At 32.2% G+C, this 24717-nt stretch overlaps 1 protein-coding gene across 3 annotated transcripts in view; it reads right to left on the bottom strand.

Moving 5' to 3' along the window:
* CDH18 (cadherin 18) overlaps positions 1-24717 on the bottom strand; it is an 870012-nt gene that overhangs the window by 82312 nt on the left and 762983 nt on the right. For all 3 annotated transcript variants that reach the window (XM_081054270.1, XM_081054271.1, XM_081054269.1), the window contains 2 exons: positions 17010-17177; positions 359-546 (listed from right to left, as the gene is read on the bottom strand). In XM_081054270.1, the coding sequence (XP_080910396.1) occupies positions 359-546; positions 17010-17177 (356 nt within the window). The remainder of the gene's footprint in view (positions 1-358; positions 547-17009; positions 17178-24717) is intronic.

Raw genomic sequence — 24717 nt, 5'->3', positions numbered from 1 at the left:
AACACGGTGAAAAATTTTACATTATTTAGGAGTCTCTTAATGTTACTAGATTATTAAAACATGGAGTAATGGCATTATTAGAACTGACTTTAATGATATATCTATTATCTGAAAACAAGATAAGGGAGCTAATTCATGATGTATTCTACCTAAGACCTTCCCAACATAACAAAATATAATTCCGAAGACAGTATCCCAAGAATCAGACACAGTCATAATTAAAATATAAATACATCTTAAACAGGAAATATTTTAGCATTCAAATGACCTGACTATGGATTATTCATACCTCTGCCAAATTTCCATTCATGGAAAAAAGGGTGACTTGCCTAAATCACTAACATTATGTTTATTTTACCTTCTTTAAGGAAAGGATCCCTTCTCTGGTCTCTTTGTCGGTGGAGATGGAGAATATCCCAATACCATCACCACTAATAATGGAGTAAGTCATGTCAGCATTTGAACCAGTGTCTGCATCATTTGCCTTGATTTTCCCAACAGCAGAACCAACTTGAGCTGACTCAGGAACATACAGCTGATAGTGCTCTGAAAAACAGTAAATGTTTGATGATGATAATATTCATAAAATAATAACCTTACAAGAAAATACATTAAAATATTTACACAACATATTTAAATGAACAATATACTAAGTAATGTATAAAATGAGTCATTTTCAAATTTTAATTATTAGTATCCTACCTAGTAATGAAGAACTAGATTTATGTAAGCTTTAACATGTATAAAAAATAGCCTACATGAAAAGAATGTGTAGATATTTGAATTAAAATATTTTTATAGCTCTTTATCCATAAACAGAAAAATAGATGGGGGAGGTCAAGTTTGCATTCTTATGTTGAGCAAAAATGAACATAATGCTTAGTCAAATATTAGTGTAATTTCTAAATCTTGCTCCACATAGCGTGTGATGTTAAAATATAAAAGTGTGAGAACTTTGAATTCAAAGTGAAAACGGAAAAATTTGCCTACCTGCGAATGCAATTTTTACTTTGATCAATAGCTTATATTGAACTACATAAGCCATGAAAAGAGAGACAGTAAATGTATTTATACATTTATTTACCATGTATTCCCAGCCAGCTTCTAAAAATAATTTTAAGTGGTTTTATCTAAAGTAAAATATAAATGTCTATTAAAATTAAAAAATAAATAAATAATCACCAAGTTAAAGCCTGAGAAAGTAAATATAATGACTACATAAGATAATGTAGTATTTGTGATTAACATTAATTTGGACACTAGATATCCTATAGTCAACAATATTAAAACATTTTTGATTCTATATATCTCATTACCTACATGCAGAAATATATTTTTCAGTATGTCCTGACACAATGTTTACACTGAAAAATATAAAATTTTCAAAATATGTCCTGATTCTAAATTCATAGACCTCCCCATATAGGAACTTATGAATTAGATATTAGGACACATAGTGAACATGTCATTACCAATTGTTCTATGGACAAGTTAGACACTTACCTATTAAAGACTTTTATTATAGCAAATATCAAATAGTAATGGAAATAACAGGAATCTAATGGATGTAGAATTTTATAATAGAGTTTCAACCAAGACTAAATTAATGGTGATTTAATATTATACATGGATATAATTAGAGAATATAGATAAGTGAATGCAGAGCCCATTGAAAATAATTTCCCTGAGCCATTATTTTGTTAGCTGTGATATGTTAACTTTTTTAGGTTAATGTATCTGGCAAGTGTATGAAATATTCTAATTTGCTTCTAAAGATACATTTGTGTGATATAAAGTGCTATATGTAAGTATTAAAAATTGATTCGTGTGTGTGTGTCAGAGTGGATCAAATGGTAAGTGACTAAAATCTGACAACAATCACGTTAGTAAGCTAAAAGCAGAAACCATCCTGCCCTCGCTCCCAGACAATCTTTGGATAAGACCAGAGCCTCTCTTGCCAGCTATACTGAGATACAATGAACCTGAGGCACCTAGCTAAGTGAAACTGAGATTCCTGATATTTTGAAATGATTAGATAATAAATGTTGGTTGTTTTAAACTGTTAAATTTGGACTGGTTTGGAATATAGTAACAGATCGTTCACATACAGCTCCATTGTAGTTGTCAGTTAATTGCCAGATCCAGTGGACCCTTTTTGATCTAGTCATCCTGTGGTACAATGTATAACGTTTGAGAAAAATAAAACCAAACCAAAACAAAAATTTGAACAAGTAAATAAAAAACATGATACCACGTTTATTCTTAGGATAAAGTATTCAGAATGTCTCCTAATCTTCGTATATTCTTTTATAAAGAAATAAAGTATTGTCATCACAACTGATATCCAAGGTGAACCATTTTCCATAACCAAATTCTCAGTTCATCCTTCCCAGAGGATACCTTCCCATCCAGTAATCATGCTTCTTGGTATTTACACAAAAGAGTTGAAAAATCTGTCTACATAAAAGCCTGCACATGGATATTTATAGCAGCTTTGAAATTCATGACCAAATCTTTGTAGCCACCAAGATGTCCTTCAGGAGGTGAATGCATAAATAAACTATTCTACATCTAGACGATGGAATATTGAGTGCTAAAAAGAAATGAGCTTTCAAGCCATGAAAAGACATAGAAGAAACTTAAACACCTATTAGTAAATGAAAGAAGCCAATTTGAAACAGCTACCTACTACATAATTCCAAATATATGAAATTCTGAAAGGCAAAACTATGGAGACAATAAAAAAGATCAGTGGCTGCCAGAGATGGGGTGGGGAGAGATGAATAGTGAGAGTAGAGAGGATTTTTAGGACATTGAAAATACTCGGTAATACTGTAATGGTGGTTATTATACATTATACATTTGTCCAAACCCATCAAATATAAAATACCGAGAGTTTAGACTAAGTTAAACTATGCCTTTGGGTGATTATTGTGTGTCAATGTAAGTTCATCCTTGGTTAAAACAAATAAATGCACAGTTCTGGTGACTGATATTGGTACAGGGAAGGCTATGTATGTATAGAGGCAGAGGATACATGGGGAATCCCTTTACTTCCCTCTCAGTTTTGTTGTAGACGTAAAACTGTTCTAAGAAATAAAGTCTTAAAAGGAATATTCATGCAAATAGTAATTAGACATAAAAATGAAGATGCTATGATACAAGTCAAAAGAAAAATTCTATGTACAGTGAATATTCTAAAAAGTGTATAATAAATACAGTACAATGCCAAAAATTATTCAAACTGATAAATGTATACTATCAAAGTATTCAAAATGTCTTCTAATCACCAGAATAGCAGACACACCTAATAGCAGACACACCTAATAGCAGACACAATTTATTTATAAATCAAAATAAGTTTATGATATTTTTATAGAACTTCTAAAGCCTGATGAACAGCCAGATAGTTTAAAAAAATACTGTAAATTCTAGTAGAATAAATTTGGTGATCTCCTTAAAAAAAAAAAAAAAAAAGTTTTACTGAGGTATACTTGATATATACAGAACCTGCGTTTCCCCGAAAATAGGACTTAGCCAGACAATCAGCTCTAATGCATCTTTTGGAGCAAAAATTAATATAAGACCCGGTCTCATATTATATAAGACCGGATATTATATTATATTATATTATACCCGGTCTTATAATAAAATAATACCGGGTCTTATACTATTTTTTGCTCCAAAAGACACAGTAGAGCTGACTGTCCGTTAAAATCTTATTTTCAGGGAAACACGGACTGTACATATTTAGTGTGTACAGTTTCATGAGTTTTGATATATGCAAACACTGGTGATACCATCATATCCAACACCCCTCAAAGTTTCCTTGTGTTTCTTGTGTGTGTGTGTGTGTGTGTGTGTGTGTGTGTGTGTGTGTGTGCGTATGTGTGATAAGAACACTTAACATGAGATCTACCCTATTAATAAATTTTGAAGCATACAACACTGTGTTTTAACTATTGGCACTCTGCAGTATAGCGATCTCTAGAACTGATTGATTTAGCATAACCGAAATTTTATATCCCTTGAACAAATCCCCATTTCCCCTATACATCCTGCCCTTGACGACCACTATTGAACCCATATTTCTGTTAGTTTGACTGTTTTAGGTATCTTATCTAAGTGAAATCATGCAGATATTTGTCCTTCTTTAACTGACTTATTTTTTTAGCATAATATCCTTCAGTTTCATCTATGTCACATATGACAGAATTGGTTTCTGTATGTTGAGTAATGTTCCATTGTATGTATATATGTATATACACAAACAAACTAGGTATAGAAAGAAAGTACCTCAACAAAATAAAGGCCATAGATAATAACCTCACAGCTAACATCATATTAAATGTTGAGAAATTGAAAAGTTTTCCTCTAAGATCTGGAAGAAGGCAAGAATACCCATTTTTGCCATTTCTATTCAACATAGTACCAGAAGTTTTAGCCAGAGAAATTGGGTAGAAAAAATAAAAGAAATCCAATCAGAAAGAGAGAAGTAAAATTACATCTGTTTTCAGATGACATGAACGAACAGGTAGAAAACCCTAAATACTCCACAAACAAAACATAACAAACCTATTAGAATGAACAATCAATTTTGGCAAACATGCAGAATGCAAAAATCAACATGAAGAAATCAGTTGTGTTTTTTAATACACTATAACAACATGTCATCCAAAACGGAAATTCAGGAAACAATCCCATTTCCAGTAGCATAAAAAAGAATAAAATATGTATGAATAAACTGAGCTGGGAGGCATAATCACTCCGTACTGGAAACTATAAAACACTGATGAAAGCAATTAAAGGAGACATGAATAAATGGAAAGACATCTGTGTTTCCATTTGGATTGGAAAACTCTATATTGTTAAAATGTGCATACTACCCCAAACAATCTACAGATTCAACACAATGCTATAGTAATTATCATTCAATGGTATTTTATTTCACAGAAATAGGAATATATTAAAATGTGTATGGAACTACAAAAGACCCAGAATAGACAAAGCATAAAGTATTGAGAAAGAAGAATAAAGCTGGAGGCTTCATACTTCCTGACTTCAAAATATAATAAAAAGCTACAGTAATTAAAACAGTATGGTTCCAGCACAAAGATAGACACACAGGCTAATGAAATGGAACAGGGAGTGCAGAAATAAACCCAGGCATACAAGGAGAGCTGATCTTTGACAAAGGGTAACAAGAGCAAATAATGGGAAAAGGATGATTTCTTCATCAAATTGTAGATTTTACACATGCAAGAGATGAAATTGGACATCTACTTTACATTATAGAAAAAAAAATCAACTCAAAATGAATTAACAGCTTAAATTGAGACCTTTGAAAATGTAAAATTCCTAGAAGAAATCATAGGGAATTTTTTTTCTTGACATTTGCCTTGCTGATGATTTTTTGGATATGACACCAAAAGTACAGGAAACAAAAACAAAATAAATGTGTACTCTGTTGCTTTATGTCTCATTTTTAATTGAACATGAAGGGAATGCAGTATTTTAATTGTAACTCTGCCAATGTCTATCATAGAGGCCTGTTGCCATTTTTGTCCTTTATGAAATTTTTGTCATGAAGAAAGGCAGGATTATATATATTTTCCTCCCAGATTGAGTCAGTAGAGTGTGTCATTGGTTATCAAAATATTCATATAGCTTTGGGATTTTGAAATGGCAAATATTCATTATGTGTGAAAAATCTTCATATAATCTTGTATAATCTTAATTGTACAATCTTAATTACATAAAAATGGAAGCTTAGTTGTGTAGATATATACAGAGGATCTAGAAGGATATGACAAATGAAACTGCTTGTGATTATGACTTTGGTCTTGTGTTTTTGAGATGTTAACTTTTAAAAAATAAATGATATTTTAAAAACTTGAAAAAAATAGATGAGTAGGACTATATCAACCTAAAAGAAACTAAATGAAAAAAATAAAAATTTCTGTAAAGGAGACAATTAACACAATGGAAAGGTAACGTATACAATGGGGAAAATGTTTGCAAATCACAAATCTGATAAGAAATTTATAAAACTCAACAACACCAACAAATGAACAATCTGATTTAAAAATAGGCAGAGGAACTGAACAGATATTTTTCAAAAGAAGACATCCAAATAGCCATAGATACATGAAAATATGCTCAACATCACTAATCATCAGGGAAAGCAAATCAGAGTAACAATGAGATATCTCGTATCTGTCAGAAAGGATATCACCCGAAAGACAAAGGAAATAACTATTGACAAGATATAGAGCAAAGGAGACCCTGTGCACTGCTGGTGGGAATGTAAATTGGTTCAGCCGCTATGGAAAAACAGCATGGAGGTCCCTCCAAAAATTAAAAATAGAACTACCATATGACCCAGCAATATCACTTCTGGGTATATCCCAAATAATTGAAATTAAGATCTCAAATGGATCTCTGTATTCCCATGTTTATTATAGCATTATTCACAATGGCCAAGATATAGAAATAATCCAAGTATTCTCGATAGATAAATGAATAAAAATACTGAATAAAGACCCTCTCTAATAAGATAAATGCCAGCAATTTGTAAAATAAAACACCTGAGTGTGTATGTATGCACACAGACACACAGACACACACACACACACACACACAAATTATATGGTGCAAAGGAGATATTCTAGTGAAAGGATTATAGGATTGATAAAAGAGGGAATTTGAAAAAAAACAAACAAAAAACAGAAATACCAGTATAAATGTAGATGGATTCAATGAACTTAGGGTGTCTCTGATAATAAAGATTACTAAAAATATAAAAAAATATAGTTGGTAGGAATTAACTTCAAAGAAACCAAGATCTTTGTGACTAATGTTCTAGAGTAGAAAGCATGTTGTAAAGAGGACAGTATGAATTTAATGCTTAAATATTTTTTTTAACATTTGTGTTTGACACAGACGTAACATTCACATGCACCTTTGTAAATTTAATCCTCAATATAATTTTTTATGTCCTATCACATTTTTTGTAATGTGTGCTTAAACGTGGATGGAAATATATAACATTATCCTAAAATAACAAACCATATCAGACAAACTTACTCTAAATACTAATTCCAACAAAAAAATATTCCAGGTTTTTTATAATGACATATAAATAATTACCTTTAAAAATTCTGATAACTGAGAACCAACACTCTATAATTAGGTGTTATCATCTTTAAATAATGATAATACACAAACCTTCATTTACCTGTTATTTTATGAAAATTGGTATTCTTTATGGGAATAAAGATCACTCAGGAAATATTTTAAAGGGTATGATCTAAATGTATTTAGAAATCTTTGACTAACAGCCTAAAGTTTTGCCATTACTATTCATGGTATAATTCAATCATATCGTTAGTCTATTATTCAGAAAAAAGTACACTTTTATCTAAATAAGATTAATGGAAGTCATGACTCATAGAACCTTGTTATACAGGTGAATGATGTTTTCTTTTGCCTTTCCCTAATATTTTCACTCTGTAATTACTCTCTGAAAAAACAAACAAAACACTCATCTTGAATAAGTTTATAATCCAGTCAGCATGTCTGCTGTTGCCAAAAGAGTCCCTGAGAGAACTCTGCTGGAGTTCACAAAAAGGTTATGTATTGTAAGAGTGCTATCCCATTTTCAAGAGGTTTAACAGGATTTAAAAATAAAAATAAAAAAAAATACCCAGTCTGCAGTTTCACATATTACACACATAAACACGCGCACATAAACATGAATACCCACAGATACTATCTATACAAACACACATTATATGTGTGTGATATATTGTATCTCCAATTATGTGTTTGCTTGAGAAAGAGACATAGAAAATTAGACATCATGTATTCAATTCTTTGAAATTAATTTTATAATTGGGTTTGTAAGGGCAAATTCAAATTTAAAACAAGAGATTTAATTCTTTCAGTTCAGTTTTCATTTAAAGCTATACCCTTATACCTACATTCTAGTTTTTAATCCTAAAGTGTATCTATTTTAATGTGATCTAAATTAGAAATATACATATAAAGGTGTTTTATTTAGTTTGTATTATTTCTAATTTTTATTGTGATTTCTTTAATGTTTTAATTAATATTACATTTATGGGAGTGACATCGGTTAGTAAAATTCCATAGGTTTCAAATGTACATTTCTATAATACCTCATCTACATAGCTCATCATGTGTTCACCTACAGTCACTTGTCCTTCCATCACCATATATTTGACCCCATTTACTCTCTTCTACCACTGCCCCTCCCATCCTCGGATAACCACTAAACTGTTGAAGAAACTTAATTCTTAATTCTCCCTTTTGTAATTAAGAGGAGAGTTTTCTTAGCTCCCTCCCTTTTTTTAGAGCATTTATTAGAGAGAACAGTTATTGTTTTGATAGTCATCGACTATGAAACGGTATTCTATCTGAATAATGTAGTAGTGAAGAATCACTGAAAAGAAAATCCTTTATGGTAAAACACATTGTTTGTTAAAGGCTGAAGTAGGTAAGGACCTGATGTAAAATTATGTGATAAAAAGACTTCTCCCAAACCAACTAAAGTGTGCATATTTGCACCACGATATATTGTGAGATGAGGAGGATACATTTTGGTAGAGGAGACAACTGCATTTAGCCTGCCGATTGATGCCGTCAGGTAGGCTTTTCTTCTGCTGCCGTAAGTTTACTGTTTATTTTGTAGTTGTTTTTTAATAATAAACAAATATCACATGATGTTTTTAGCTTTGGATGGTGTTTTTATATTAAAATATGTAGATATATTTTGGTGTGAGTTCTGAATATTCTTTTTTTCAGTCTTGAAAGCTTTCTTTGAAAATGTTTTCTTTTTGAAGGGATATTTACATTTCAGTTTGCCTCTCTGACCACTCCCACATATAAACTATTAGCTTGCTTCCTGTATAGGTATTTTCCTCTTCTCTACTTTAATTTTTTATATAATTGTTTTCATTTTTATATATTTATTTTTTAAATGAGTTTTTATTTATTTGATTTTTTTCTTTTGATAATTTATTTATTTATCCGTTCATTTGTTCATTTACTCATTCATTTATTTTAAGGAGGGTGCAACTCACTGTGCCCCATGTAGGGATGGAATGGGCAACCTTGGTGTTATTAGAAACACGCTCTTACCAATTGAGCTAATCAAGCCATCCTTATATCATAGCTTTTATATTATTTCTTTTGTTATTGCTTCTATGACCCATCTTTACCTTTTTTTTTCAGTTTTCCAGAACTCCTAATTTATTTTTTATATTTGTTTCACATCAGCATGGTGTCTGTTTATTATTATTATTATTATTATTATTATTACTATTATTGTTATTATTAGTTAAAGAAAAAGGTATGTGTATCAGAAACTTCATGTTTTCTTTTCATATTATATTGAAGCCATTTATGTTCTTATTCTATTAAAAAGGACAATTAGTTTTCTAAAGAGAAAATTTGATGCCTATAGTTGTTTTATCTCCAGACTTCTGGATATCTGTAGGATTATATTATTTTTCATTACAGTAATTTTTTACATATGTAGCTTTTTAAATTTTGTGATACAAAAGGTTTTTATAACCTAATCTCATAAATCATATATAATAATAATAATAATAATAATAATAATTATTATTATTATTATTATTATTGTAAATACCAGGTCATTTGCCTTTTCCCTATGTTTATATCTTTTGCAAAAATAAATTTAATGTTTATGTGATAATATTGATCAATCAATTCACATTTAATTTCTTTATTTAATCTTTCTTCAAATGTCATAAAATAATTTTGTATTTTCTTTTAAAGCATACATAGCATATATGTCTTTGATCAATTTGATAAATCTTCATAATGTCAATTTATCTAGTTTCACATGGTTGGCCAATAGTACCGCTGCCTTTCATTTCCTAATACATTTTTATGTGTAACTCCAACTTAGACACATTCCATGCCCAACATATACATGGGTCTGTTCCTAGCTGTTCAAGAAAGTCCAGTGGATCTATTTGTCAAACCACATTGTTTGAAACAGTAATTTACTCATACTTGTCTTCCTGTTCATTTACTCTGTATCCAGTTTCATCTGATCTCCTATTTACCAAGTTTGTTTGAGTTCCTCATGTCGATGTCTACACTGTAGTTTCTGTTAATCGGTGAGTAAGCTTTTTCACTTTCTATTCCTGAACCCTGGCTTCATTTTAGACACGCAGCTGTAGTAACATTCCTAAAAAATTCCTGTAATTACACAGCTCTTCCCTTTCCCAGGGCTGAGACAATAAGATGTCAGCTCCTGGCGCCTGCATCCTGCCTTATACTCCCGGGCTTCTGCAACGTCAGCTTGCCAACATGCTACTTGCGCAGGTGCACTCACACCACTACAACCACATGAAACTATATATTAAAGTCTATTGGAAAATAACTCAATTGTATCAGTAGCAACACCACATGATCCCCTGAATGTATGACATTCCCCATCTATGACCCTTAGGCTTCATGGGGCTGTATAATAGAGCTCCAGTAGAAAGGAATGTTCTCTACATTTACAGGGTCAGGAAGACAAATATGCAACAATGGAAACTTTCTAGCTGAAGAAATTATTCTGATAGAAAGAAGAAGCTTTTGTAGTTCTGGAGCTGGAGCTGGAACTAACTCATATCTTCTCAGCCTCTTGCTTGATAAACTACTGAAATCAATGTACAGGGCCACTATAACATATGAGTATCTCTCCTCATTCTTGTAAATTTATGTTCCTTTCCCATATTATATACCTCATTTTGGTCAAAGCAAACATATACATGTTTTATAAACCTACGTTTCTTTTCTTTTCTTTTTTCTTTTTTTTTGTGGAAAAATTAGATAATGTGTAAATAGGATTTTTTTTTTCTCAGAATAAAATGTCTGGGAAATGTTTACTACATAATTTATAGCATTTTTGATATCTTAAATTATTTTAAAGTAGAATTTTCTCTTATTTGGACAAGCTAAATATATTAGAACAATTGTGATTTAAATGCCTTAAAAATAATAATGTGACTGACAGAAACAAAATGGAAGGTTAGGAAGCTATAAGCTTTGTTATCCTGTATAAACATTAAAAACAGAAGAAGGCTTAACAAATGTTATAGTAGCTATGGAAAACAGTCAAAGGTCTATAGCAACCAAGCAAATGCTCAATTAAGAAAAAATGCTTTAAAAACTGTAAGGATTTATGATGTTTTTACTTGCTCTAGCTCCACCCTGTTTCAGTTCAGAGAGATCTTGGTCTGTAGGAGACAACAGCTCAGTCCCAATTCTCTCAATGAAGAGATCACCAAAGATGACCAAACTTCAGCAACACTGACTAATAATAAAATGAGAGAAGATTCAAATGACTAAAACTAGAAACAAAGCAGAAACATAACGGCAGATTTTATAGAAAGAAAAGGATTGCAAGATAGTACTATGAAAAATTGTATGTCAACAAGATGGATAACTCATACGAAACTGACAAATTCTTAGAAACACACAAGCTATAAAAACTGAATTATGAAGAAATTATGATGGTTATTATCGAAAAAAGAAAAAGAAAATCAGTATTAACAAGCATGTGGAGAAAACAGAATACTTGTGCATTGCAGTTGAGGATGTAAAATAGTGAATTCTCCATGGAAACAGTATAGTATTTCCTTAAAACAATCCAACATAAAATTATCGTAAGACCTAACAATCCTGCTTCAGGATACATATCCAAAAGCAATGCAAGCAGGGGCTTGAATATACATTTGTACACCAATTTTCATAGCAGCATTAATTACAATATCCAAAAGGTGGAATCATCCCAATGTCCTTCAACAGTGAATAGCTCACCAAAATGCGGTATAATATGTAATTTAGGGAACATAGTCAATAATATTGTGATAGCCTGGTACTGTGTCAGATTGTTGTTGGACTTATTATGGTGATCACTTCTTCAGGTATATAAATGTTGAAAAACTATGGTATATCCCTGAAACCAATGTGGTATTATATGTTAACCATATTTTAATAAAAATCTTTTAAAATATGTCTGTAACCATAATAAAATAAAGAAGATGTCATTTTTATAAGTACACTACAGAAACTTCAACTTGCTACTGTGTTTCCCCAAAAACAAAACCTAGCCGAACTATCAGCTCTAATGTGTCTTTTGGAGCAAAAATTAATAGAAGGCCAGGTATTATATTACATTATATTATATTGTTTTGTATTGCATTGCATTGTATTGTATTGCATTGTATTGCACTATATATTACATTACATTATATAAGATCGATCTTATATTAAAATAAGACAGGGTCTCATATTAATTTTTGCTCCAAAAGACACATTGGAGCTGATGGTCCAGCTAGGTCTTATTTTCAGGAAAACACGGTAGCAATTAAAACACATGGTTCATATTTTGATGGGTCAAAGAAAAACCTTTTTTGTTTTAATTCCTCTTCCAAATAAGATATTAATGCTCAATGTATTATATAAATTTTAATTTGGTTTCACATAATTCTCAATAAGTTAAAATTTATGGTTCTTCATCCAAAATATTTTGTTATCAATGAAGCACATCAATATCAATATCTTTATCAATGATATTTTCTTTTTCACTTAACATTAAACTTACCTAAATCAGTTAAACGTGTAATTTTTAGTATTATGGGAAATACTGCCATCTATTGAACTTTTAAGACTTGATCCTTCCAATATTACGTTGTATTTTATCAACTAGTCATAAATGGGCTTATTTTGTTGGGAGACTTACAATTTTGCAATCATTTCCACCTCTTGGGGAAGTTTTGGGGAAGTAGAAACAGTTACTACTGTTTCATTGTGATTATTTGACATGTGTTATTCTTCTCTCCCAAACTTGTTTATTTACTCTTCAAGGGCCATTCTCAAAATACAGCTTCTTCCATTTAAGATACAGAAAGCTTGCTTTATGAACTTTCATTAAGGTATTGCACTTTAATGCCTATTCTGTATACAGATGAATAATTGTCAGTGATTTTTTTTGCCTACCTAAGAATAAATTAAGCAATAACTATAATATAACTATAGCATAGTTAAAACATAGTTAAAAAGAAAAGGAAACATTGCTGTTACAATATTATTGACTAAATTCCCCATGCTGTACATTATATCTCTATGGTGTATGGTGTCAGACGGTTGCTGGACTGATCACGGTGATCGCTTCTTTAGGTACATACATTTTGAATAACTATGGTGTACACCTGAAACTAATACAATATTGTATGCAAACTATATTTTTAATAAAAATCTTTTTTTTTTTTTAAGTAAAGGAAACATCAAGAATCTTAAGTAGAATAGACTATTTTCAACATAAGGACTGATTTTAGGAATTTTATATATGGGGATGTTTTTCCTCTGACGGAGAACTGGGGATCCTGTTGTTGTCCATTGTATAAGGATTAAAGTCTTAGATGAGCTGATTTATTCTCTTCCACTGTGAGTCATATAAGAAGCTCCCTTTTCTAACTGTCCAGCCCACCATTGGGCATTCCTGGCAATTGGGTAGTGGCTGTCCTCCAATCTGGGCATGCCCTGTAAGTCTCTGTTCTCCCTGATAGCCTTCCTGACATTGACAGGCAGCATGGGCCTTGCCTTATGCCCTAGGCCATTAAATTTGTAACTCCGTTGAGACTTTGTAAACTATTAGCCTAATTCCCTCTACCTCTCAAACTCTTCATCAAAGCTTACTTTATATTAAAGTACAGCGATCACTTTAAATGAAGATATAAGATATAAGAAGATGACTCACCCTCTCAGTCTGTGGTAGATTGCAGAAGGAAGAAAAAGAAATAAAAACAATTTGATGTAATATATTGGCAAAGTATTGTGTGCCAGATATTTATACTAGAATCAGTCACAGTAATAGTGTAAGCAAGATGGCTGTCTCAGACAGGTGAAGAAAGAAAGTCAGGAGAACTGTAAAAACATCACATCTGAAGATAAACAATTAGACGACTGGATCCACTGGATGACTGGATACCTTGGTTATTATATGGTTTTGCACATTTTATGGTGATTCATGAATACCAGTTCTCATACTATATCGTTTTTTCCTCTAAGCAGTTTACAAAGTTTCCCATTATGTAAGTACCCTTTTGATGAGTTGTAACACATATGGGTAAATGGAAAAAAAATAAAATAAAACAACAACAAAGAAAACTACTGCAAGCTCCTCTTGTCATGGTGACACTAAATGATTCTGAAAGCAACAGTGTGTTAGTGTAATATGAAAGCAAAATAAAATACCTTTTAAACAAGTCAAAGTGTGTACTGTCTCTGTTTTAAAACTAAGTGCATCTCACAATATGGCAGGAATGAATGTCAGTCGTTCTGCATCGACTGCTACTAACTAAATAAAATCCAATTTGATGTAATGAGCTCACCCAGACAGTATACATTTATTCTGTTTCCTTTTCTGGCAAAATGATCGTTTTCGCCATGAACTGATGTTTCAACAATAATAATGTTATTAATTCATAATAAAATTAGGAATTAATTTGTCTATATTCATCACTATTACAAGTTTATGTTGAATTCTAAAATTAATTTTATTGGACTTGTAAATTAAACAAAATAGTTTATGCTGAGAAGGATGGAGAGAGAGAGTGGGAGATGCTATTTGTATCATGGCCCACCATTTATTTAACCCTTATTGTGTATCACTGGATTTTTCACTTGATTAAGAACTATGATATTAATATACATCTTAAAAATAGTGGCAGTAGAATCTACTTGAAAATCACGTAGACAAGTTGCTATTGTAAATTATAATACATTTTGTATTCAGTTGAGTTTAGCATTACTACTCTATCTTTTAAAATATTTTTGAACTTCAGTTTTCTCATCCTATGAAATAATAGCACTTGTCTGAAAGTGATAAATGTGTATATGCATATTGGACTAAGTGATCAACTAAATACAAAAGTACATGTACTTTGTAAAATGACTTACAAAGTCATTTTACAAAATTTTACTAATATTACAAATTTTACTAATTTTACAAAATTTTACTAATATATTATAGATTAATGTCATGTGAACTTATCTGTGATTTATAATTTTCTTTTAGATATACTTCATAGAGTGGAGGCCAGTGAACCAGGTCACATAACTTTATTGGTAAAACCAATATTTTAAAGTGGTTCTATCTATGAACTTGACTTGCACATATTCTAACAATGGTCTTTTAACAATGGCAGTTTGACAGAGTGTTTAAGTTTCACTCATTCACTCAATCATTAGTCATCATTTTTCAAGATCTGGGCACTGATCTAAACATTTAAAGTCATAAAGACAATTCAACCAATATCCTTTGTTAGAGGGACTCATAGTAGTCAAGGAGATGTGAACATATGGAAATAAATAGAAAAGTGTATGGGGAAGTGCTATTTAACAGTAAAAAAGGATTAGTTATCAATGATAATTCTGTAACAGAGTTCAGAGAAATTTATAACTGTGCTTTTAAACAAAGGAATGTGAATGTGGAGACCCCTGAGTTGAGTTAAGGATATGCAAAGTGTTACTATGTTTTCAGAACAGGCAGTATTCCACTCTAGCTAGGCCTGGGTGTACTGAGAGCAATATTAAGAGATGAAGGTGATAAAGACAATTAGCACTGACTTGTGAAGAGCTGGTACTGATATACCATATTATGTATTTTGGTAGGATTTTTTTTTGAAATCTCAAACATAAAATTTAATAAATAGAGAATTTAATGACTCTCCATTGACAATCATCAAGCTTTAGTAATTAAAAATTCAAGATCTTTCTTTGTTTGTCTATGTCCCCATCTACTCTTTGCCCCCCTTGATATTTTGTTTTTCTTTTATTATATTAGTTTGAGGTGTACAAAACAACATAATGATTAGATATTTATACCCCTCACAAAGTGGTAACCCCTCCAAGTCTACTACCCTTCTGACATCGTATATAACTGTTACAATTCCATTGACTCTATTCCCTATGCTGTACTTTACATCCTGTGACTATATATATATATATATATATATATATATATATATATATAGTCACACATATATATGTATATATATGTATATATATATATATATATATATATATATATATATATATATATATATATATAAATAAATAAATAAATATATATAGTTTTCAAACATCATGTTTTGGAAGGACCTTCCAAAACATGGGGCAGATACCCTATAGAATTTTTATGATAATTAAATATTATTCTATAAAATGTCATCCACAGTTCTGCCACATTGAAAATAATCAATATATAATTCTTTATTTCCCATTCTGAAGATGTCATAAACACCATTTTCTTCCAAACTCACACAAATAATACTTTTTTCCCCTCAGTGTCTTGCTAGTTTGTGCTCTCCATTCCTTAAGACCCAAATTCTACATTGAGATTCTACCATATTATATTTGTTGTATCGTCCTGTTGGATGGTGTGTGTGTGTGTGTGTGTGTGTGTGTGTGTGTGTGTGTGTGCATGCATGTGCGTGTGTGTGAAGAGCATTCATTCATAACATGAATAATTTTCTTTTAAATTTCAGTAACAGAAGGTATACATGCAATCATTTTTCATGAGTAGAATGTCCATACCAAAATGTACTTTGAGTATTTCTATGAAAATCTTAGAAATCCATAATTACTTCAGCAAATGCAGGATATACTTACTACCACTACATCATTTTAGGTATTTAACTGTGAAGCCAAATGAAATACATATATTTAACACAGTGACAAATACCTACCAGGTTCAGGAGACAATAGGGAGAATTATTTCTTCAGTCTTGTGTATACATGGAGCCCATACAGCCCATACACACACATACACACACACACACAAATATTTCCATTTTAGATAACAGTAACATGACATTAAATATTCATGTACTTCATTTTGTTTTGCATAAATGAATAACTGTAAATGCAAATCCGATAAATGCAAACCAAGTACATACTCTGAGGAAAGCGTGGGGGGTTGTCGTTGACATCGGTCAGAGTGATGTTGACCGTTGTGGATCCTGACAGCCCTCCGACTTGCCCAGCCATGTCTTTGGCTTGAATGACCACCGAGTAGTGTTCTCTGGCTTCTCTGTCCATGTTATGTAAGGCAGTTCTAATAACTCCTATAATACGTAGAAAAAACAGTATGGATTGCATTAAATGAGAAACACATAAATAATCTATAATTTTTCTGTTTTAAGAAATATATTTCTAAATGAAATACTTCTGAGAGAAAAGGCTGACTTCTGAGACAACCAGTACCTTCACAATGCTACTAAAACTATCTCATTGAAACATTGATTACAACCGTATGTCCCAAACCATTCTTAGGTGGCAAATTAAGAGTCCCATCTCTGCGTTCCTTGGGGTGGACAGGTCCTAGAGGTCAGCTCCGTAGTCCAAGCTTGTTCCTTCTGCTGGTGTGTTGAACATTTCACAACCTATGCTCCTCACACGTGTCAGGTGAGATGATTTGAGCAGAGGTTAATTATCCACTTTATAGAACAATTTACACTTTCTTGACAGAGGTAATTAAAGTTATGGCTGAGAAATAATGGAGGAGTGTGGATATGGACAAACCTTATAGGTGTGAGGTATTTTAATATTTATCAAGACTAAGAAACTCATTATTTTTGCCATGAAATAAGAACTACAATAAAAACTAGATCTGAGTACAATAGCAAAACAAAAAACGTGACAAGCATGATTCCAAAACTCACATGTAAAAGTCAAATTCTTTATCTTATGGTGCCAAAGGAGTCATTGAATTGTCTTTTTCACGAATTGACACTTAGATACAGTAAAAAGCTAAAAGTGTTATACATCCATTTGTAATTATTTGTAGGTAAACCCACACCCACACCCACGTGCAAATTAGATAGCTTTGTCAATAGAGCTATAAATTTTAAAACTGGAACACATTTTCCAGGTGGTTAAGTTTACTCATGGACTATTAAATATGTCATAAAATATAAAACTGTCCTCATGTAGATGTGCCAGATTATAAATTTACAAATGAATATATAAGTATATGCATATATGTATTATACATAATTTGCTACTCCAAAGATTACTCAACATTTATTAAAAATATTTGAAGCATACCACTTTTGAGAAAGACACCAGTGGCTTCAATCACACACTTGATTAGTTAGCAGTGTTATTCATAGCATGATGCCAATTATAATAACTAACTATAGAGTTTAACAACCACATCTTCAGACAATCTCTTGATATAATGAGAGAACATGGGGTTGTATATTCAAGTTAAAAATAGTCTTTTAAAAGTGGAATGAAATAGGCAATAGGTTGTTTTTAATATAGAACAGTTAAGCACCGCACTTTTTTTTTTTTTTTTTTTATTGAATGGCTTGCATGTGTAATCACCTTGAGAGGAGAGCCTCAGGCAGCAAGAAAAGAAATCCCACAACTTTCAAAATTTGTGAATATATAATTGAAGAGTTCAACAAAACTTTCCTGAAGCTAAATAGAAATGAAATTTGTTCTTATCAAAAGAAATTATAATAATATGTTAATAAATGATTCATCTATTTTATGCATAAGAGCCTCAAGCATCCTTATTAAAAAGAACAATATTTTATCACATACAGTTACATAGGAAGGAATTGAATTAATGCAGAAATGAATGAGCTAAGAATTTGTGAAAATATTTTATCAAAGAAATATATATTTTCTAATATTTGGAGGCAACACAGATGCCATTCTAAAATGAATGCATTATAAATGTGACTTGGCTCTGGTGTGAAGAAGTATGAGACTATTGTCCAAAATAATGTTTTACAATGAAATTAGTAGAATAATATTTTGAAAAATGTAAATACATTAAATTAAAATAAATCATCACAAAGTGAATGAAAAATAATCTCTTATGTGATTTGAATATTATTCATGTAAGAAGGTTATCAACATAATTGAGATATATTTTAGAGCAGTTTTTTCTTTTAAATAGACTACATTTGAGAGCAGTTTTAGGCCCACAGCAAAACTGAGAGGAAAGTAGAGAGTTACCAAGTATCCCCATCTCCCTGCATATATACAACCTCCCCTATTAGCAACAGTGCATCAGAATGGTTCCTTTGTTCCAACTGATGAACCTGCCTTGACACATCTTATTCATCCAAAGTCCATAGGTTACATTAAGGGTCCCTCTTCATGTTCTGCATTATATGGGTTTGGACAAATGTATAATAACATGTATCCACCATTATAGTGTTACACAGAATAGTTTAACTGACCTAAAAAGTCGTTCCACTCCACCTATTCATCCTTCCCTCCCATCAATCTTTGGCAATCACTGATCTTTTTACTGTCTCCATAGTTTTGCCTTTTCCAGAATGTCACTTATTTGAAATCATACAGTGTGTAACCTTTTCAAATTGGCTAGTTCACTTAGTGCTAGGCATTTTAGGATCCTTGATGTCTTTACATAGCTTGATAGCTTATTTCTTTTTAGTGCTTAATAATACTGCATTGTCTAGATGTAACATACTGTGTTTCCCCAAAAAATAAGACCAGGTCTTATACAGTATTTGCCCGAAAATAAGACTGGGTCTTATACAAATTTTTGATTCAAAAGATGTGTTAGGGGGTATTTTCAGGGGATGTCACATTTTTTCCTGTACAACAATCTACATTTATTCAAATACGGTCATGTCATCATCTTCTGGAACATCGTCATAACATAGTAAATGTGTCCATCCATCTGGCTGATGATCTTATCTGGGGCTTATTTTCAGGGTAGGTCTTATTTTCAGGGAAACATGATAGTTTGTTCATACAGTCACCTACTGAAGGACATTTTGGTTACTTCTAAGTTTGGCAATTATGAATAAAATTGCTATAAACATCTGTGTCTAGGTGTTTGCATGGACATAAATTTTCAACTCCTTTGAGTAAATATCAAGGAGTATGGTTGCTGGATCTTATGGTAAGAGTCTGTTTAATTGTGTAAGAAGTCTACAAACTGTTTTCTGAAATGTTTGTACTTTTTGCATTCCCACCAGAAATGAATCAGAATCCCTGTTATTTCACATCCTCGTCAACACTTAGTGGTGTCAGTGTTCCAGATTTTTGGTCATTGTTAGGTGTGTAGAGGTATTTCATTGTTGTTTTAATTTGCATTTCTCTAATGGCATATGATGTCAAACATCTTTTAATATTCTTATTTGCCCTCTGTATGTCTTCTTTGGCGAGGTGTCAGTTCAGTCTTTTCTGCATTTTTAAGTGGATTATTTGTTTTAATATTATTTAGTTTTAAGAGTTCTTTGTATATTTTTAATAACAATCTTTCATCAGATGTGTCTTTTCCAAATATAGTCTCCAAGGCTATGTCTTCTTCTCTTCACAATGTCTTTTACAGTGTAGATGTTTTTAAGTGTTTTGAAGTCCAGCTTATTAATTATTTCTTTCATGAATCATGATTTTTGTATTGTATCTAAAAAGCCATGACAATACTAAAAGTCATCTTATTTACTTCTATGTTATATTTTAGGAATTTTATATTTTTGCACTTTAGATCTGTAATACATTTTGAGTTACTTTTTTTAAGAGTATAATGTTTATGTCATGTTTTTGCAAATGAACCCATTTGTTTCAGTACCATTTATTGAAAATACCACCTTTTCTACATTTATTATGTTTGCTCCTTTGTCGAAGATTACTTGACAATATGTATGAGAGTATTTCTGGGAGTATTTCTATTCTGTTCCATTGATATATTTGTCTATTATTTCATCAATATCACACTGTCTTGATTAGTATAGATTTGTAGTAAATCTAGAAGTTGGGTAGTGTCAGTCTTCCAACTTTGTTCTTGTCCTTTAATGTTATGTTGGTAATTCTGTGTCTTTTGCTTCTATATATAAACTTTAGATTCCATTTGGAAATATTCACAAAATAATCTTGAAATTTTGATTAGTATTCCATTGATTCTAAATATAAAGTAGGGTAGAATTGACATATTGACAATACTGAGTCTTCCTGACCATGAACATGCAATATTTATAAATTACTTATTTCTTCTTTGTTTCTTTCACGAGAATTTTGTAGTTTTCCTCATATAAATGTTGTATCTTTTTTCGTTAGATTTATACCTAAGCATTTCCTTTGCGGGTTGCTAACCTAAATGGTATTTTGTTTTTAAATCAAATTCCACTTGTTCATTGCTGGCATATAGAAAAGTAATTTGCTTTTTCTTTTCTGTTTTTTGTTTTGTTTTGTTTTTAAGGAGTGCACAGCTCACAGTGGCACATGTGGGGATCAAACTGGTAATCTTTGTGTTATTAGCAGCACACTCGAACAAACTGAGCTTACCGGCCACCTCTAACTATTAACTTTGTATCCTGAATCTTTTCTATAATGTTTATTGCTTCCAGAGGTTTGTTATTGATTCCTTTAGCTTTTCTATGGAGACAATCTGTCATTTGTGAACAAAGATATTTTTTTCTTTTTCCTTTCCTAATCTCTATAAATTTGTTTCCCAATAAGTGTTTTACTGCATTAGCTAGAACTTCCACTGCCATATTTTAAAAGAGTCGTGACAAGGGATATCCTCATCTTGTTCCTGATCTTAGTGGGAAAGCTTTGAGTTTCTCACCATTAAGTTGACATTAGCTATAGTTTTTTTTGTTTGTTTCTTTGTTTTGGTAGATAGTCTTGATCAAGTTGAGGACATTTTCGTCTATTCTTAGTTTGCTGCTCAATAACATTTTAAAACTAGGAATGTACTTTTTATGAGAAAAAATCCTTAGCACTTTTTTAAAGAAGAATGTCATTCCTGGTGCAGTTTGTGGATTTTTCAACAGGGAATGACACATGGTGCCACTGAATTAATTGTTTAAGTATGTTTAGTTCACTCATGTGAATTCCATTTGAACTGATTATAAGATTACAAATATAAAGTACGTTCTACTGTTACCTTTTAAAGTACTAATATATTACCTTAGTACTTGCAGCAGATGGGTAACGATAGGTAATAACAAGGCTTAACATCCCTTGTCCAAAATTACAATACTCTTCTGAATGTTCCTGGCCCTTGATCTCTCTCACACTTCAGAAGACTTTTGTCTATGGTCCACGTGGCCAGAGTTATCATAAACTCATCTTGCTCTGCCAATCTATTGAGTGGGTAATTTTACCATCATGCATAAAGAATCCTTTATCCATGTTGGTGACCATTTACATAAATATTTAATTATTATTAATTATTTCTATAAGTATTCCAATTTGATAAATTTATCAGAAATGTGACAAGATTGACAGAAGTTAAGAAAAAAAATGGCAAACATTTATACCTTCTCAACATTTTGATAAAGATACAAAGACAAAAACATTAAGTTAAAGAATAGTTCACAACCTACTTTCCATTCTCAATGCTTAGGATAATATCTTGTTTTTTACAGAATTAAACGTATATTTTTGAATAAGTTCATCCATCCACATGTGAATACACACACACACACACACACACACACATGCACACACTGATTTTACCCCCCACTTTTATCTATACTGCTACATTTGAAAAGAGAGATAACATTAAGCAAAACAAATTTTTAAATATCAAACATAAGTTAAATGCAAAGCTATCTAGGCAAAATGACTTTATGTACGAGTTTTCCCAGGACATTTTCAAATTATGCCTGTTTTTGCTTAGCTATTAAAACACTCCTTTTCATTCTAAACAATATACCTGTTTGGATGATCTATTAGTCAGCCTAACTTTTACAATATTTCTAGTGGTTTCCAAACTTGACCATGCTTGAACATGACCTTGAAATCTCCTTAAAGAGTAAATCCTTAGACCCAGCCCCTAGAGACTCTGATTTATTAATTTGAATGTGTTTAGCCTACTTACAAATCCAATTGACTATTGTATTAATCTGCTCAGGCTGCCATACAAAATACCATAGAGTTGGTATCTCAAACAGTAGAAGTCCATTTCTCACAGGTTTGGAGGCTAGGAGGATCAAGACATTAGCTGATTTACTTCCTGGTGACTGCTCTTTTCTTGTCTTGAAGGCAGCTGCCTTCTCACAATGTCTTTACATGACCTGTCTCATTTGGGGGTCTCTTTCTTCCTCTTCTTACAAATCCCTAATCCTACTCACGACCTCATCTTACCTTAAAGAACTTCCAAAGGGTCCATCTCAAAATATCATCATATTGGGAGTTAGAGTTTCAACATATGAATTTTGGGAGGACAAAGATATCCAGTCCATCAGTTGTTTACAAAGTACCAGTGTCGTGCAGGGCAGCCTGCGGGGTCTCTTCTCCCACTCCCCACATAAGAAGAACGCAGGACATGGTGAGGCCAAAAAGGAACACCCAGAGAGCCATAGGGAGGGGAGTCATACCACTATAGTCTTGCTGGCGGCTGAATTGGAGGAACAGGAAGCAGGAGCCACACTATCTGCAACCTGCTTTCCACTTCTCTGCAATCTGTGACCCATATTCTGCCATGCTAGCTGCAATCTGCTCTTGCTAGCTCAGCCACCATCTTTATGCTAGCCCCCATTTTTTCTTGCTAGCGTAGCCATGGCAGTTATGTGAGTGGCCAATGGCTCACTGGTTACAGCTGACAGCCAACTAGCCACAGCTGATGGCCATCCAATCACAGTTGATGGCCATTTACTACCTGAGCCAGCACCTTTCTATGAGAGGCTGAGAGCCTGGAAACTGCTTTCTGGAGTTCTGTCCCCACAACCCGTCCCCCATACACAGAGATCAAGAAAGGCAAACTACTCCAGATTAGTAGGTGGCAATTTGAATAAGCAAGAGAACTTACATAACGAGGCTTGTCTTGGGTGGCTGAAAGATGAGTAGATCTCTGCACAAGCACTCTAGAATCTTACCAGTTTGTAGAGATCTTCACTGGGTTTGCTCATGTATACCATCCAAATGGTCTCAGTGACACATTGCTCTCTCAAGGCTGTGTGATTGAAAATGGCTTCCATTATGGCAACTATGGGCATAAGGTATATTCCAAGGACCGGGGAGGGCTAAGGAGCCTCTGATAGCTTGGGTACAGCTCCAGGGTCAACTGGTGGTCATGATCTCTCTGTGACCTCTTCCACCATCCATAACAACTATCACAGGTGACTTCAGCACAAATGGGCTAAGTTTATATTTTGAAAAGCCATGATTAGAAAGACCAATTCTACCAGTATGTATTTTTTCACTTTTTATCTCTATCCTTATATTCACTTTTTATCTTCACTTTATCTCCAATAAATGTATATATGTATGGAAATATACACAAATACACAATCAGACAACAAGTAAAATGCAATGCTAATATAAATTTTTCAAAACTGTGAAGCCTAAACTCATGTACAAAGTTAAACCATTTACATATTCCAAGTAAGAAATGTTCTGTGTGTTTGTTTGGGTTTTTCTGCCATTAATCCATCCACACAGTATTGTAATATAACTTACTTTTCTATTGCAAATTAACTTAATAAGGACATACCACATGATGTTTTCAGTAAGTAAATTTGTAAAGAAAAAAAATACAGAACAGCTAAATTAATTACCGCAAATTACTGCATTTTTCAATTGTTTGAAAATAAAGAAAACTTTCCTGTTTACAATACATCTTAGGTACAACTGATAATAGCACCTTCTGAATGTAGGATCTGCTTC

The sequence above is a fragment of the Rhinolophus hipposideros genome (assembly GCF_964194185.1).
Source record: "Rhinolophus hipposideros genome assembly, chromosome: 7".
Taxonomy (NCBI): domain Eukaryota; kingdom Metazoa; phylum Chordata; class Mammalia; order Chiroptera; family Rhinolophidae; genus Rhinolophus; species Rhinolophus hipposideros.
The sequence above is the reverse complement of the archived record's forward strand: the minus strand, read 5'-3'. Positions and strand labels throughout refer to the sequence as shown.